Below are 15,848 nucleotides of genomic sequence, written 5' to 3'. Positions count from 1 at the left end.
CTTTTTTAAGTTAAGTATATCTTAGTTTAACCAGACCACTGAGCTGATTAACAGCTCTCCTAGGGCTGGCCCGAAGGATTAGACTTATTTTACGTGGCTAAGAACCAACTGGTTACCTAGCAACGGGACCTACAGCTTAATGTGGAATCCGAACCATATTATGACGAGAAATGAATTTCTGTCACCGGAAATAAATTCCTCTAATTCTTCATTGGCCGGTCGGAAATACTGCAAGTTTTGAATCATGCTTCCAGATTTCATTTTGGTAGGTCTTCAAGTAGAAAAGCTGGTTGCGATGGTTTTTTAAAATGGTGAATAGTTTTCTAGAATTTTGTTGGCAGGGTTAAAACAGCCACACATTTAGAATCGCTGGGATTTTCATCTCGTAAAGAGTGTTGTACATTCTGTATAAATGCGCTCAAATTTAAGTTCTTCCTATAAAATCCCTTCTTCATTTCATTCGTTCATTCTAGGACTTTTCCTTCGCCCTTTCCTTTGCCTTCACTTACTTCCGCTTCCGAAATGAGCTCTTGGTCGCAGGTATTCCATTCCGTCTTAGTTTGAAACAAAAATTAAAAGAAATTTCTCTCAGAGGACGATTGCAAGTGACGCCAATTTGAGCAACTGCGGGCCAGATTGAATTGCCTTTTTTCCTCTTTTTTTTTTACCAATAATCTGGAAGTTCTTAGTGGATTCTCGTAACTGGCAATTCCAAGGTGTGGAGAGAGAGAGAGAGAGAGAATACGCCGTACGTCCTTGCATATGAACACACAGTAGTGCACAAATATATGCAGTGTTCATGTGTCTGCGTCTGAGTTTGTATATGTATATATATATATATATATATATATATATATATATATATATATATATATATATATATATATATATATATATATATATATATATATATATATATATATATATATATATATATATATATATATATACAGTATATATATATAATATTTATAATTATATTTCAGCATAATCTTTATCCCTAACAGGGGGTGACCTCAGGTAAAAAGGTCACAAAGATCATTCCACATTTGTACTACAACTGAATTGGGGCCGAATCCCCTGTGTTGTACAACTTCCACATTAGCCAGTTCATAGACGAACACGGAAAGCTCACGTGAAATAATTTGGCTTCGTACCCAAACTCTCCATTTTCCCCTTTTAAGGGTCTTCTTTTAAAAGACTTCTTTCGTTCCATTCCCTTATGGGGGTAGTGCTGTCAGTCACCTCACGTAGTGCGCTGTAGGCATTGCAAAGGGGAGCTACAGCTCCTCTTCGGCCCCTTGCTGCGTTCACTTTTTACTTTTTTACTTTACCTCCAGTATTGTTTCTTTCGTCAATCAAGCTGTCCAGCACCTCTAACTGTTACTTTTAGTGATACTGTGAAGTTTTCCCCCAGGTTTACCTTTAGATGCTTGTATTTCATTTCCTTAATGTTTTACAACTTCAAAACCCTTTGTACGCTGTCTTAAACCATGAATGGCCGAAAGCGTCCCCCCTTCCCCTTCCCCAAGTGCTTTGCTTGACTGCATAAGTTTCATAACTCAGTCTGCCAGTTTTTCACTACCTTTAGATCATTACATTTATAAATATAGCTATAATTAAATTTCCCCCACTTTTCAATGAAGTGACCTGTATTTGTTTAGGTTCCTGTTTTTGTCGATCAAGTTTTCGATTTTTTTTTTTTTAATAGTTCATTTCCTACTCCATATTTTACACAACAGTTGCTGTTCTCAATTTTACATGTTCCTTAGCAGAATACTTTCACTTCTAGTGTTCCTGCACTCAGCTGTATTCATCCTACTTACTGAGCTTCTCACAGAACATTTTTGTTTACATTTAGTTTGACATTTTATTATTGGGTCATGCTTGCCACTGCCGACGGCATGCGGACACGAAGATAAAAATTGTAAGGCGGCAATTCTAGTTGCCTTGTTTTACATTCATTGTAGTCAGAAGCATTTGTTCCTGTCATGAAGTAGTCTCTTTTACATTACAACGATAAAGATTAACGCCGGCAATATAAGTTATTTGTTTAATGGTTGGTTGGTTCACATTAAGCCGGGTTAATGATGAATGCCGGCGTGGTAAGGTGTTAGAGGTATTAGAAAGCCTTGTGTGACTTATGGACTCGTACCAGCAAGTCGATAGAGCATAGCAAACTTCCTAACATTAGCTCTTTTGGGTTCTTTCATTATAACCTCTTTCAAAAGCACAATCGGGAAAATGATTACTTTGTGCAAATGTGAAGTTTAAAAGCATGGTAAGTGAAAATTGCTGTATTATTAGAAAAAGAAAAAAAAGATTTTTAAAGTTAAGATCAAGAATTCACTCAAACTTTTGTCGTAAACTTACGAAGATGTTATTCATATTAGGAAAATGGTTTCTTTTCTCTCATGATCTTTTAGAAGTTTTATGGGAGGTAAATTGAATTGGCATTTATAGTCCACTTTCTTAAGCTGTCGAGTTATGTTTTTTTTTCTGATTTGTTGGTCTGTAAATTGTTCATTTGGAGCAGGTGTGCAGTGCAGGGGAAGCGAATTATGAGACTCCTCACAGCTTCCAGTGGATATAGTTGCAAACTTGCATGCTATTTTATTGTGACATTTCGTCATCAAGAGCGATTCTATATTATTTCATTTATTCCGACCGTATGAGGAATGAAGTGATAAAAAGGGGTTGGAGGAAAATAAGACAAGATATGATTATAAACAATGCCCTCTTTTTTTAACATTAACTGTAATAACGATGTGTAAAAGTCATAAAAACTATTTTATTACTTAATATTAATGGAAAAATTGGCTGTCGTCCTTTAATGAAATGCCCTTAATAATGTTTAAATGTCAGGAAAGTTCATTTTACCCTGACTTGGAAAAATCATTGTTTTTGTTGCTGTTATGCAAAACAAATTAACTTTGTAATGAACAACGAGCAAATAATTTCCGTTGATCCCAGGTCTTTCATTTTTCTCGTGTAAGAAATGATGATCATATGTAATGCAAAATTTTAATGAACAGTGATTTTTCCAAGCTTTTTTACATGCCGTCATATTTTTACAAACCTTTGTGAATGCCGTCATACCTCTGCCAGACTTTGTATATGCCGTCATATCTCTACAAGCCTTTGTATATGCGGTCATATTTCTGCAAGCTTTCGTGCATGCCGTCATACCTCGATTAGCCTTTGTAAATGCCGCCATATCTCGGTTACAGAGAGAGCCGTTGCCAGTCTCTCCATCATTTTAGCTACGATGTTCGTCGCCTTTCTAACAGCGGTCTTGAAGAGTAGTCGTGTGTATGTGTGGACGATGTCAGTTGCTGTAAGTCCTTGTGTAGTATTCAAGCTTAGGCATCACCCAGTGTCGTTGTCAGTCTCAGCTTAGGTTGAGAATTCATCCTTTTGTCATTGGTTAGTTTTGAACTCTTTAAATGTTTGCAGATATCTCGAAATTGATCTCATCGAAGAATGTTCTATAGAGAGTTGGCGCTGTAAACCTTTGGAAAGTAATTGAAAGGATGAATGTCAGAGCTATATTTATGTTTCAGTTTCTGTTCCATATAATAGAAAGGTTAATTGGAGTCTTGACCATTTGACGAAGAGAATAATTGGATTTCCTATCTCTCCACCTCCATTAGAGAGATTAACTGGATTAATATGAAATTTGACAAATGGATGTATCCAAATCCGAATACTTTAAATTGATATAAAGTTGCCAAGATTGGGATTTAGTTTCGACTAGATTACAAGAGCTATAAAATCATGGACTACGTTACCTTTCTAAGGAAAAATAAGCCTTTCACCTGTCCTAATTTCCCCTCAAAAGTTTTTTAATTTTTTATTCTTCGTTAAACTAGATCTGAATTATAATTTTTCATTTTAAAACATTAATCGAAAATTTAATGAAAAATAACATCTCCATAACTATAGTAAACGAAGACTGCAGTAACCGATTGGTTCTTAGCCACGTAAAATAAGATCCTTGCATTGTTAATCAGCTCAGTGGTCTAAAACTAAATACTTAAAGTGTTAATGTTCTTAAAATAAAATAGGAAATTGTCATCAACTTTCGGAAGAAGACAGATTTTGATAGCTACTTTTCCCAAAGTATTTTCATTTCTTAGCAATTAATACAAATAATCTTTTATCGAAAAGGTACATACATAAGCGTAGACTCTCATTTGACAAAATAAAAAAGAAAAAGAAAAGAGTACTGTTGAAATGCAGTGCGCATTTTTAAAGAAAATGTGAAAAGATGATGTTCCCAAACAAGGAATTCTTTACATCCCTTACCAACTGACGTCTTTGGTCACTAGACAAAGGAATGTTAATGTTCCAGGAACTAACCAAAAGAGCTCACTTTTCCAGGTGCTGGAGAGAAAGAAAAACATTTACTTTCGTAAAGAAAAGGAAAAATGAAAGTCTCGGACCTACCTCCCTGGACAGAGTCTGTAGGCTTCCTCACACACGGATCCCGTAAGGCCTTCAATAACAGCTAATCCTTTTTTGCTCCTCTCGGATAATTCGCCAGTTGGATCCTCATCCCTTGAGAGAGAGAGAGAGAGAGAGAGAGAGAGAGAGAGAACGATTAATTAGTCATACTGTAAAACATAATGGAGTGTCTTTAATGATAGATACACAGGAGTCTGTCCTTACATTCACTGGTTAGGTCATTGACACTCATGTTGAGTTTTCTTAATAGATATTGTAAGAGTTCGAGATGATTTTTGTGCTAGCGTAGAAGGCAGTTCATTTATTAGGTTTCCATTTTGTGAATCCCGCTATAGAGGAATGGTAAAATAGGCTCTTTGTGGTATTGATAATAAGAAAGTTTTCAATAACAGGTATTATTATTATTATTATTATTATTATTATTATTATTATTATTATTATTATTATTATTATTATTATTATTATTATTATTATTATGAACGATCACGCTCAGAAATATACACGATAGAGATACTCATGAAATGCAGTACTGAAGTATTTATAAAAATTATTAATAGCTCATAAACCTTTTCGTCCCCTTAGAAAATGTAATGAACATAAGGAAATTTTTCCAGTTCTATTTATGTTGCGGGCAAACCGTATCACGGTAAGTGAATCCAGTGAAGGATACAGTAAATATCTTTGGCAACAGGAACGGTTACCTGGCTTATGGGGGGCGGGGGGCGTGGGGCAGAATGGGTCAGTACAGTGTAATCTCTCGGTTGGTTAGCAAAGAATTTATTGCCACTGACTGTGGGCGCGGGCGTAATTAACACCCCTGCTAGGATATTATGTCATAGATCATGTGTTGCATTAAAAAAAAAGAGCTTGGCCCATAGATGAAAAAATCAACAAATTATAAAGCTACATTTCGGCCCGAAAATAGTATAAAACATGGAATATTTAAATAACGATGATCTGCTGGTTGCCTTTCATTTCAACAGCAACGAGAGATATCTACTGTAAAAATAAATAGAGAAGTATCTTTTATAAAAATAAATTAACAGTTTCTGATGACAGTTCCCGCGTATATATATATATATATATATATATATATATATATATATATATATATATATATATATATATATATATATATATATATATATATAATTTGTGTGTGTCAGGTTAAATGTAAAGAAAAATAAATTCTTAGGTGGGAGAAGCTAATATGAGTTTGAATAAACGTATTTCCAAGCATGAAAAAGGCTGTACGCTTGCACGGCAGAAACAGAGCCATTGGAAACATTGTGAGATTAGTAGCCACAGCACGCTTTTAACAAACGTAGGGTAGATTTATGAAAGCAACGACAGTAAAAGAGAAAATAGTCGAAGGGGTATTGAATAATTCCATAAGTACAGTCAGCCATAAACCGTTTGTCAGGGTAGACTAAATCAATAATCGACATGTCATCAGAGTTTGCGACGAAGACTACTGTATGTAGAGAGGCTGAATCTGTAATGACACACACACACATACACACTTGACCATAATCCCAGAAACCCGTTCCTGTTACTGAAGTTAATCGTTTATTGGCAGTCGTTTCATCGAAGAACGAGACACAATTACTTAGACGGTCTGCCCTCCATACAGTTAGGGCATGAAATAATTTCTTCTCATTTATTTGATTTTCTCTGAAGAAGAAAACGAGTGTCCAAAAAGCTTATGCTTTTTATGACCTTCCATAAAACTCCAATTTCTAAGGGTCTTCTGAATTATTATTAATATTATTGATATTAAAGGCAGTTATAATTGCAATTACTGAAATTCTTACATCCATTTCAGATGTTATTAATACATATTGTCTTTAAAATGAAACCGGGTTAAATCCAACGTCCTGTTACCACCTGTTTTCCGTGTCTTTGTTGGCGCATAAATATATATTGATATTTAGTCATGAGTTTTTTCCTTCACTTGTCAATAACGCCGTTTGTTGACATAATTTTACCCATAATTTTTCTAAGACTTAATGAAGAAGTTTTCATTGAAACTTTGGGTATGGAGAGAATAATGCCGTTTAGAATATGAGGTGGGAGGCCATCTTTTCTTTATGAAAGATTATTCAGTAAAAATATCTTTCATAGATTTTTAACTATACTAGGGATTCAGAGCCGATGAAACACGTTTTTTCGGCAGCACCTTTTTATCAAAGCATTGGATAAAGGTGGAAGTTGGCAAGTGTATATTTTATAACCCTGCCTAATTTTGCAAGTATTATTTAGTACCTAAGTTCGATAGTTTTGATATTTATAGAGTAAAACGAAGTCGTCGATGCCGGAACCGAGAAAATCACAGACAAGGATCCTAAAACCATTCGTGACGTAAACATAAGTTAAGTATACCTTAGTTTAACCAGACCACTGGATATGGCGTCATGATGCTCCGCCCATCCACCAGGCAGTCAGGCAGTAAGAATGGATATGCTTACACAGTCTAGGGCGGCTTCAACAAATTCGATAATGGCCAACAGGATATGGAATTGTCCCCGTGGTGTCAAGACTGCACATGTGCTACGGCTTGCCACTTTCTATACAAGCAAGAAGATCCGTGGCAAGATTTACTATAGCGTGAATAGGTAATTATGTGTATGGTGGGTAATAGTTACTTGGCAACGCTCATCTCTAGCTGCAGCAAATAGAAAGCTATAGTGTCGAAACCTGAGGTAAAACAATAGGGATTGTCTTTTTGTATTCCCGCCCTGATAGATGCAGATCTAACAAATGAGCTAAAGACTGGTTCATTATGTGGATGAATTACATACGTTGAATTATTTGTAAAATGGAAACAATGTGAATATCATGAAAATGGAAGAATTCCAAGCTAACAGCTTAGTCCCAACAACTGCAGCTGTGGAAGTTGCGATGAAACCGCCACAAAATATAATAATAATAATAATAATAATAATAATAATAATAATAATAATAATAATAATAATAATAATAATAATAAAATTGAGAATGATAATGCAATCATGGGAACGATTACAAATCCTGCTCGCCATCATTGATATCGCTGAAGCCTAGATTGGGTTTGTAATATCAATTAGTGAATTTGTCATCGGCAAATGGGCAGAGTCACAGTGAAGAGACGTTTTCCCCGTATGCATGCAAACTACTCTTCAGTGTGTGGAGCCTCATGACGTCATAGTAACGTCATTATTGTGTTCAAAACCCTTACCTGCGATATTGATGTTTCTGGCATAGGAAACACTTTTACTCTGATAAGTACCAGAACTATTGAACTTAGGTACTAAATAATACTTGCAAAAATTAGGTAGGGTTATAAAATATACACTTGCCAACTTTCACCTTTATCGATGCTTTGTAAAAAGTTGTTGTCGAAAAACCGTGTTTCATCGGCTCTGAATCCATTATTAGTCATAGAAAACTCAAGTGTAATAAGCCATATTTTAAGCGTAAACATTATGTTAGGTATTCTTCATGATTTTCCTTTTATGCAGTTGAAAAGGAATATTAGAATTGTACAAGAGGTTTATCAAAAGACGTATGAGATTTACAAAATCAATTGGACACTTGTTAAAAGTAACATATGTGGTTTTCGTGGAAGAGTTAATCACGAATGTAAAATGGATTGGCTTGTAATTAAGTTCCTCGTTAAGCGAAGTATAAGCGGTGTACGTGCCATTACCGATGCTAATTTAATTAAAAACTGAGTAGAGCTTTCGGATTTTATGAGCTCAAAGGGTTTGGGGATTTAATGGCTTCGATCCTTTAAATTTCATTACCGTGTAATGAATTCGCCTTTGTTTTAATGAGCTATTGTCTTTCCTTGTCGGGTGGAAAAACTTTGGGACTCTCCCGAGACTGACGCAATTCACTCTCCATTGCTTTTTTTTTCTTTTTTTTTTTTCGTCAGCAGAATTGAGCATCTCTCTGATGATAATCTTTCCGTCGGTGCTCCCAAGGCATCTTTCTGTTTTACTGGAAACCTATCATTCTTATTTCCCAGAGGTATGAATAATTTAGAACGATTTCTTTTCTAATGCAGTCCACTCATCAAGTTTCAATTTCATGAATGCTGGAGCTTCTAAGCGCTATGTCTTTGTTCTTGTTTCCAACTGATGGTAAACGATATCTCTAAAAGTTCACTCTGGGGAAGACGGCAGGTAAGCACGTAAGAGGCCACATTTAACCTCTCAGCGGAAGAGGAAAAATATCTTCCCCGGAAGTGGGATTGGTAAAGCTGTGTGCTTTCAACTAAGAAGTAACGCGTTCAATCGTGCTTTGAGAGATGAAGTTCAATTCTTTAATTTAATTGTCAGTTACATCATTCTTATATGTGTGTATACATATAAATATATATATGTGTATATTTGTGTTGTGTGTTTTTGCGTTTGTGTCTGTGTGTGTCTATGTATGTATGTACGTATATATATATATATATATATATATATATATATATATATATATATATATATATATATATGTGTGTGTGTGTGTGTGTGTGTGTGTGTGTGTGTGTGTGTGTGTGTGTGTGTTATAGTATACGTATTAGAGGCAGAACCAAAGGTGCAAAGTGTATATATACATACACAACATATATATATTATATAAATAAATATATATATATGTATATATATTATATATATATACGTACGTACATACATACATACATACATACACGAGTGTGTTTGTGTTTTAGCAGCATATTGGATATTACCTGGGCAATAAGGAAATTGGCTTAATGCCCAAATGGCACACGGCAATAGGATTACTGACCAGGATTTATTATTAAACTAGAAAACGTTGTGCGGCATTAATCTTAATGCCTGTCTGTCGCAGAATAACTGTTAGAATTGAAATGAGAGAAATCGTCTTTATCTCTGTGTTTAGAGAGTCACTTCTTTTTAATTGCTGACAACATACCCGACGCGATGGGAAATAGCTGTTTCTCAGGCTCATAAACGAATGTTAGGTCCATTTAATATCGGTTTAAATAATATTTTCCTGTAAGCAGTTTTCGTAAAGTGCTTCTCGTGAACAGAAGTCCTATGTTTTTGTATTTGCATCTTTCTGATGTGCATTTTGCTATGCAGTTATGCATTAGAAACCGGGGTCCTTCTGATATTGTTTATTCGCTGCCATCTCTTCTATCTCCTGCTTTTCAGAATTCACGCCTTCTTCCGTCAGCAGTGACTCCGTATGAAAGCTGAATGATTTTGAATCAAGTTTTTACAATTTTGCAGGTAAATTAAAGGAAAGGGGAGCTATGCATAGCCTACGCAACCTCTCTCTGTGGTAAGTAACTGTAAAACATAGAGTAAATGTTTATTTGTTTACTTATGTGTATATTTGTTTATGTATACCTGTATATATATGTATATATACGTATATATATAATATAGATATATGTATGTATATATACTGTACATATGTGTATATATATATATGTATATATACTGTATATATACATATATATTTATATGTATATATACTGTATATATATACATATGTTTATATACATGTATATATATATATGTATATATACTGTATATATAACGTAACAGTGTCAGCTCGGCTCCTCTGTGCATCAGAAAAATTGGAAGACTCAGACCTTCTTGGATGAGAATTATGTGATGGTAGGATAGAGGTGAGTGAAGATGCGTATAAAACAGACTGCTGGAAAAACATGAGGCCTGAAGGTGGATATATATCTGTATATGTGTATATATATATATATATATATATATATATATATATATATATATATATATATATATATATATATATATGCAGTATGTATACATATATACACATAATTTTCATAACGTATTAATAGGATGGAATTAACATGTCATCAGTGAATCAGTCCTGAATAAAAGATCCCAGAGACAGAGCATATCCTTTTCATACTCTACTTCGTAGCGCGATTTTTTTACATAACTAGGCGTCACTGAAATTTCAGTACCTTTGCTTCCTTCTGACATAACCTATTTTGTAGAGCTTGTAATTATGGACTCGATACTTCTGAATGCCAGTAACACTAAACCAGGAACAAAATGATTAAATTCTTATTTAATTAGAAGTAAATATGCCAGAGAAAAGTCCTGGGGAAACCCCCGACGCCATGGGGCTGTCAGAGCGTCATTATTGCTTCATATTAAATAAATTTAAAGTTAAACCTACGTAAGAAACGATATTATAGATTTCCGTTGGGAAACCTGTCTCTTCGATTTGTGCACTCATGAGTAAGCATTTCTGGCTCCCGGCTGGTTTTTCTGTTATTTACATGCACTGTAAATGGGAACTTGCCCAGTACAAGATGGCGGCCGATTTGCCATCATTTAATTGCGGATGTCATCCTTACTGAGCCTACCTGTGCGGATGCAATATAACGCTATTCTCTTCTCAAATCAAGGTATTGAATTTGATAAGGTAATAATGGTAACGTTAATACAGTCGACATAAAACAAAATCCCTAATATTAAAACCAATACATAATCTACAAAACCTTTTCTATATTCATTTTCTTTTTAAAGCATTATTTGTTTCTACTATAAACATTGTTGTCACAAGAAAACACACCTTTACCAATACAGCTCGAGAGAGAGAGAGAGAGAGAGAATTGCACATTCACAGATATCAGTGCTGGAGACCTACCTGAAGAGAGCCCTCACGGCTTCTATCTGAAGCTCAGACAAGGGGTCCACTTGCTCGGGGGCCACGTCCTCCTCTAGGTCCCAGCCGTCTTCTCCATCGTCAATAGCATTGGGCCTCTTGGGAAGGTATTTGTCGCTCGTTTTGGCCACGTTCTCCAGTTCGCAAATGAAACGCCTCGTACAAGGCATTAGGTCTACATCTGGAGCCTGCCGCGAGAAATAGAGGCCAGAAATAATTATTCATTTAGTTTTTAGCTCTTTCTCTATTTTGTATGTATATATGTATGTATCTGTATCTCATTAAGAGGCTGAAGTCCTAAGGAGGGTGTTCGCGTCCTCTCAGTTCACCGAGTGAAACGGTATATACTGAATGAATATGAGAAGAATGCAATTAAAACCCACCTGGAGTAGTAATTAGCAAATGGAAATTCAGTGTAATGTATTAGGAAAGGCTATATTTTTAACGATTCTACACAAAATGCTAAAATCCCTTGTTTAAATGGTATTTCAGTTTCTCTCTCTCTCTCTCTCTCTCTCTCTCTCTCTCTCTCTCATTGCACTGGTATCTGTAAGAATGCAGACACCTGCGTGTATAGGAGATCGAGAATGATGCTTCTGCAGAGAATTGTATTTGCAGATATCCCTGCATTTCCTCATCACCAGTGTTATGTAAAGGCCTCGGAAAGTCATGATTATTCATTGAAAGCCCTTTCTCGAGGCTGTTCAGTTTTCAGCTAAAGTCGTTATTGCTCTAAGCCACACCTTTCCACAAAGGTGCCCTTATGAAAGTCTTTGACAATATTTTTATTTTTGTAACAGTTACTGTAATAGGAAGCACAAGGTACTTTACATGGTTTTTTATATTACTAGTGAATATTAGGAAATCGTAAGGTTGTCAAATCGTGATAAGATTTTATAAAAGAGCAACGTTGATAGATAGAACATCACATTACACGAACGCATTGCAACATGATGATGGGACTGCACATATTAAGAAAGGTTTTGAACACTCGGTTAACAATTTAGTATTGTAGCTAACACTAACAAGTTCCTCGCTGGGTGAGTGGGTTCCGTTCTCAGCTACCACTCTGTTGGTCGCGAGTTCGAATCTCCGACCGGCCAGTGAAGAACAAGAGGAATTTGTTTCTGGTGATAGAAATTGCTATAATGTGGTTCGGATTCTACAATGCTGCAGGTCCGTTGCTAGGTAACCAATTGGTTCTTAGCCACGTAAAAATAAATCTAATCCTTCAGGCAGCCCTAGGAGAGCTGTTAATCAGCTCAGTGGTCTGGATTAAACTAAGATATACATAACAGATATACATAGCTAACACTAACCTGCTAGAATGCAGAGTCCAGCTACAGCAGTGGCTGCTCTCCATTATCATTTGGAAGTTAGCTAGCCTTAGTAGAGCTACTACCAGGATTATGATGGATTTATATTGAGAAATTTGATCCGTAATAACAGAAATAAAAACTGAGATTAAATGCTTCACACACCTGATATAGGGTCGCGTTACGGTGTGAGGATGTTGAGTCATCCACAATGACGTCTCTCTTCTTTCTCTGGAGTTCCATGAGGTCACTGAAGAGGCTGTTCATGTCGATAGGGAATACGCCTGTCGTGCTGATTAACAGCAACTGCAATGAAAGCGTAATTTATATATATATATATATATATATATATATATATATATATATATATATATATATATATTTATGTATGTATATGTATATGTATATATATATATATATATATATATATATATATATATATATATATATATATATATATATATATATATATATATATGTGTGTGTGTGTGTGTGTGTGTAGTGTGTGTGCTTATGTGTATGTAATGTACTGTACATGTGTGTCGTAAGAATTGTAAAAATAGAAATGCCGTTGGTTTTCTTTTGAAATTCAGCAGTTGACAGAGCTAAATAAAATTAAGCCATAGAAGGTATTAGCTATTTTATGCGAATAGCAAATAGAAACAAAACTAGGAAAATTTATTTTGTTACATATATTACTATGACTTTTATATTTTACAGGGTATTTTCCTTTTTTGCTTTCAACTGCCGCCAGTATAAAAGCCTTATTAGTTTTGAAGTATTGTAAGAGAATAAAAGATCCTTTTTAAAAGTGCTGTGGGTAAACCACATAATTTATTGTGAAGATTTAGATGAACTGATTACCGCGTAGAGAGCCTCGAAATAAATATTATAAATCAGAGATTTAGAGATACCTTAAGGAATGCGAGTAAGATGATAAGTCCTCCAGTCTCATCCAAAGGCATGGCATTAGCTTCGAGTGTGACCAGAGTGTATGTGATGAAGGAGGACACCATGGGGAGGACCACCCCCACGACGAAGAGCAACAGGTTGCGCTGCATCTGGAGCGGTTGTTCTGGAAGAGAGGATCCACACTGTATTGTGATATACTACGCATGTTTCTTTCAGTATCATAGTTTACCACTGACCCTAGTTTATGCTGTCCTGAAGCTTTGTTACAGCACACGACCTTGCCAAGTTAAAATAAAGTCATCTCCGAATCTAAAACACCTGTTTTTTGTCCCTTTTCATCCGTTAACTATCTCTAAGGGCAAGGCAGAAGTGTTTCGTCCTATTAAGAAAAACAGTCTTCGAAGGGTAATTTTTGGTCTGATATTTGACAGTATAAAAATGCCCTGTCTGGAATTTTTGACAAACTGTCGCATGTGTATGAATAGATCCAAGTTGATTCCAAGTACAGAGTCTGAATTTGACGGGAATATGTACAGCCCAAAAAAGTTTTAAGTTCGAATCCTGGTCCGTTATGCCAAAGATCAAGTAATAAAATTGATACAAATAGGTTACCTGTGACTTAATGTTTGAATGTATAGAAGTGTTGTGCGTAAATTTGGTGCCAAACTACTGCATGTGTTATAAACAGTGTACGGTCACGTTCTGACAGCTGCTGGAGGCAAAAAGATTCTTTCTGGCTACTGTGTACAGAGTTCTTTCACAGCAATGCATTTTCGTATATTTTTGGTTTTGGTCATTATTTTGCTGTTATCAAAGTTTATTCTGTGATTTTACTCCCAACGGTGAATTCTTAAAGCATTGTTCCTGCCTTTTGTTCTAACAGCTTTTATGTATTTGGACGTTCATCCAAATTCTGGTCTGTTTCTCCAAAACAAGAAAGGTTACATTTCTCGCAGTTCACAAGTATACCACTGCGTTTTGCATTCCATCTTTTATCTGAAGTCATATGCATGTGTTACTCCTGCTGGTGTTGTGGAGACAGAACATGAATTTATATTTCTCATCCTTCACTCTTTTTCTCTGTTTTTGCAAACGTATTATGAAAAAGCAATTTTATGATGATTTCCTTTTCCGGATTCCAAAGACTATTTTCTTTGTGAGTTAAGTAGATTTTCCTAGCTTTCTCTGTTGCATTGTTCATAAACCAAGGTGGTTAAGCTGACTTTGGAAACAAATTCCTTGTGCAGCCCATTTCAGAATCAAAAACATCAAGGGTCGCCTATCCTGAAAGCTCCAAAAGATAAGAGCATTAGTATGAAAAGAAAAATACTGAATATATGAATTCTTAAGTGTCCGTGGAGTAAACTTCAGCTTCGAAACTCTGGCATTTTTCCATACATAAACTGCTCGGAAACGGAGAGCTTCGTTTACACTTTTTCCCCCATTACAGATTTTACGGAGGGAGCCCGGGCATATTGAGTACATCTAAAAACTCGAGTCTCTCTTTAGAATAAATATATCTAACAGCACAAACATATCATCCACGTATCCCCTCCACTTGATTAAACGAAGCCCTACCATGCGAATTGGGGCAGAATAGGAGTTTCAAAATATTCCATGTAGAAATGAGCAGGATAGGGGAAAGACCGACCCCATAGCAACACCAAATGTTCCCCTTTTATGTTTTGCCATCAAATTGGAAAAGTGTTTTGTGTTGCATAATTTAATAAATTTACATATTCTCTTTTGGAGTGGGAATTAAACGTTCGTTCCTCACATTTGCTTAAAAACAATTAAACTTTTCTTAAGGAATGTTAGGGAAAAGAATGACGACGTCAGAGCTGCCCAATTATATTTTTCTTCTTTTCGGCAATCCATTAACCCGTGGACTGTTTGGGAACCAACCCAACGACTTTGCTTAATAATTTCTCCAATAAAATGGCGAAATTCATCGAGGCTGATTGTAAAGATTACGGTAGAGGATTTTTAACATTCTCTAATTGGCTCTTTTTAACCCAGTGAGAATTTCTCAATCTTGTTAGTCAGCTTTTATTATAGGTTCACACTAACGATGGATATTTTGTTTCTGGTTTGAACAAGAACATCATTCACTTACCTGTTTATCGTTAAAAATTCCTCTGTCTGTCTGTCTGAAGCTCCACCTGTTTTCCAAATAAGTGAAATTTCAAGCAGTAGTTTATTGAATATTCTACAACGGGAATTATGCCTTTCGTGATTTCCCTGCCATTTTATGTAGAAGTTCCAAACAATTCTTAATGGATGAAATTTGTAGTAGGTACTTTTCAGCCTTCCAGATATTTAGTGCAGCATCTGTTCCACTGTATTATGATTATTATTTCAGTTAGATGAAAATTATTTACATGGAACAAGCACATAGGGGCCATTGCCTTGAAATTCAAGCTTTCAAAGAATGTCGGTTTCAGCCTCCCACCGCAGACCCCACACTGCAGCAGT

General features: G+C 35.6%; 1 protein-coding gene across 1 annotated transcript; it reads right to left on the bottom strand.

Moving 5' to 3' along the window:
* Nucleotides 1-2,551: 2,551 nt before the first annotated feature.
* Nucleotides 2,552-13,557, bottom strand: LOC136833896 (uncharacterized). The gene is made up of 5 exons (XM_067096186.1): nucleotides 13,376-13,557; nucleotides 12,627-12,767; nucleotides 11,128-11,333; nucleotides 4,450-4,560; nucleotides 2,552-3,512 (listed from the first exon to the last, which is right to left on the bottom strand). Exons 1-5 carry the CDS (start codon nucleotides 13,520-13,522, stop codon nucleotides 3,443-3,445), a joined length of 675 nt encoding a protein of 224 aa, XP_066952287.1. The 5' UTR covers nucleotides 13,523-13,557; the 3' UTR covers nucleotides 2,552-3,442.
* Between the last annotated feature and the right edge of the window lie 2,291 nt (nucleotides 13,558-15,848).

Source organism: Macrobrachium rosenbergii, chromosome 52 (assembly GCF_040412425.1).
Source record: "Macrobrachium rosenbergii isolate ZJJX-2024 chromosome 52, ASM4041242v1, whole genome shotgun sequence".
In the NCBI taxonomy this organism is placed as follows: Eukaryota; Metazoa; Arthropoda; class Malacostraca; order Decapoda; family Palaemonidae; genus Macrobrachium; species Macrobrachium rosenbergii.
The sequence above is the reverse complement of the archived record's forward strand: the minus strand, read 5'-3'. Positions and strand labels throughout refer to the sequence as shown.

Coding starts and splice junctions, on each gene's coding strand:
- LOC136833896 (XM_067096186.1), bottom strand. CDS start 13,522: ATGCAGCGCAACCTGTTGCTCTTCGTCGTGGGGGTGGTCCTCCCCATG. Junction 12,768..13,375: donor TCTTACTCGCATTCCTTAAG/GTATCTCTAAAT, acceptor CTTTCATTGCAG/TTGCTGTTAATCAGCACGAC. Junction 3,513..4,449: donor TACAGACTCTGTCCAGGGAG/GTAGGTCCGAGA, acceptor TACTTTCCAAAG/GTTTACAGCGCCAACTCTCT.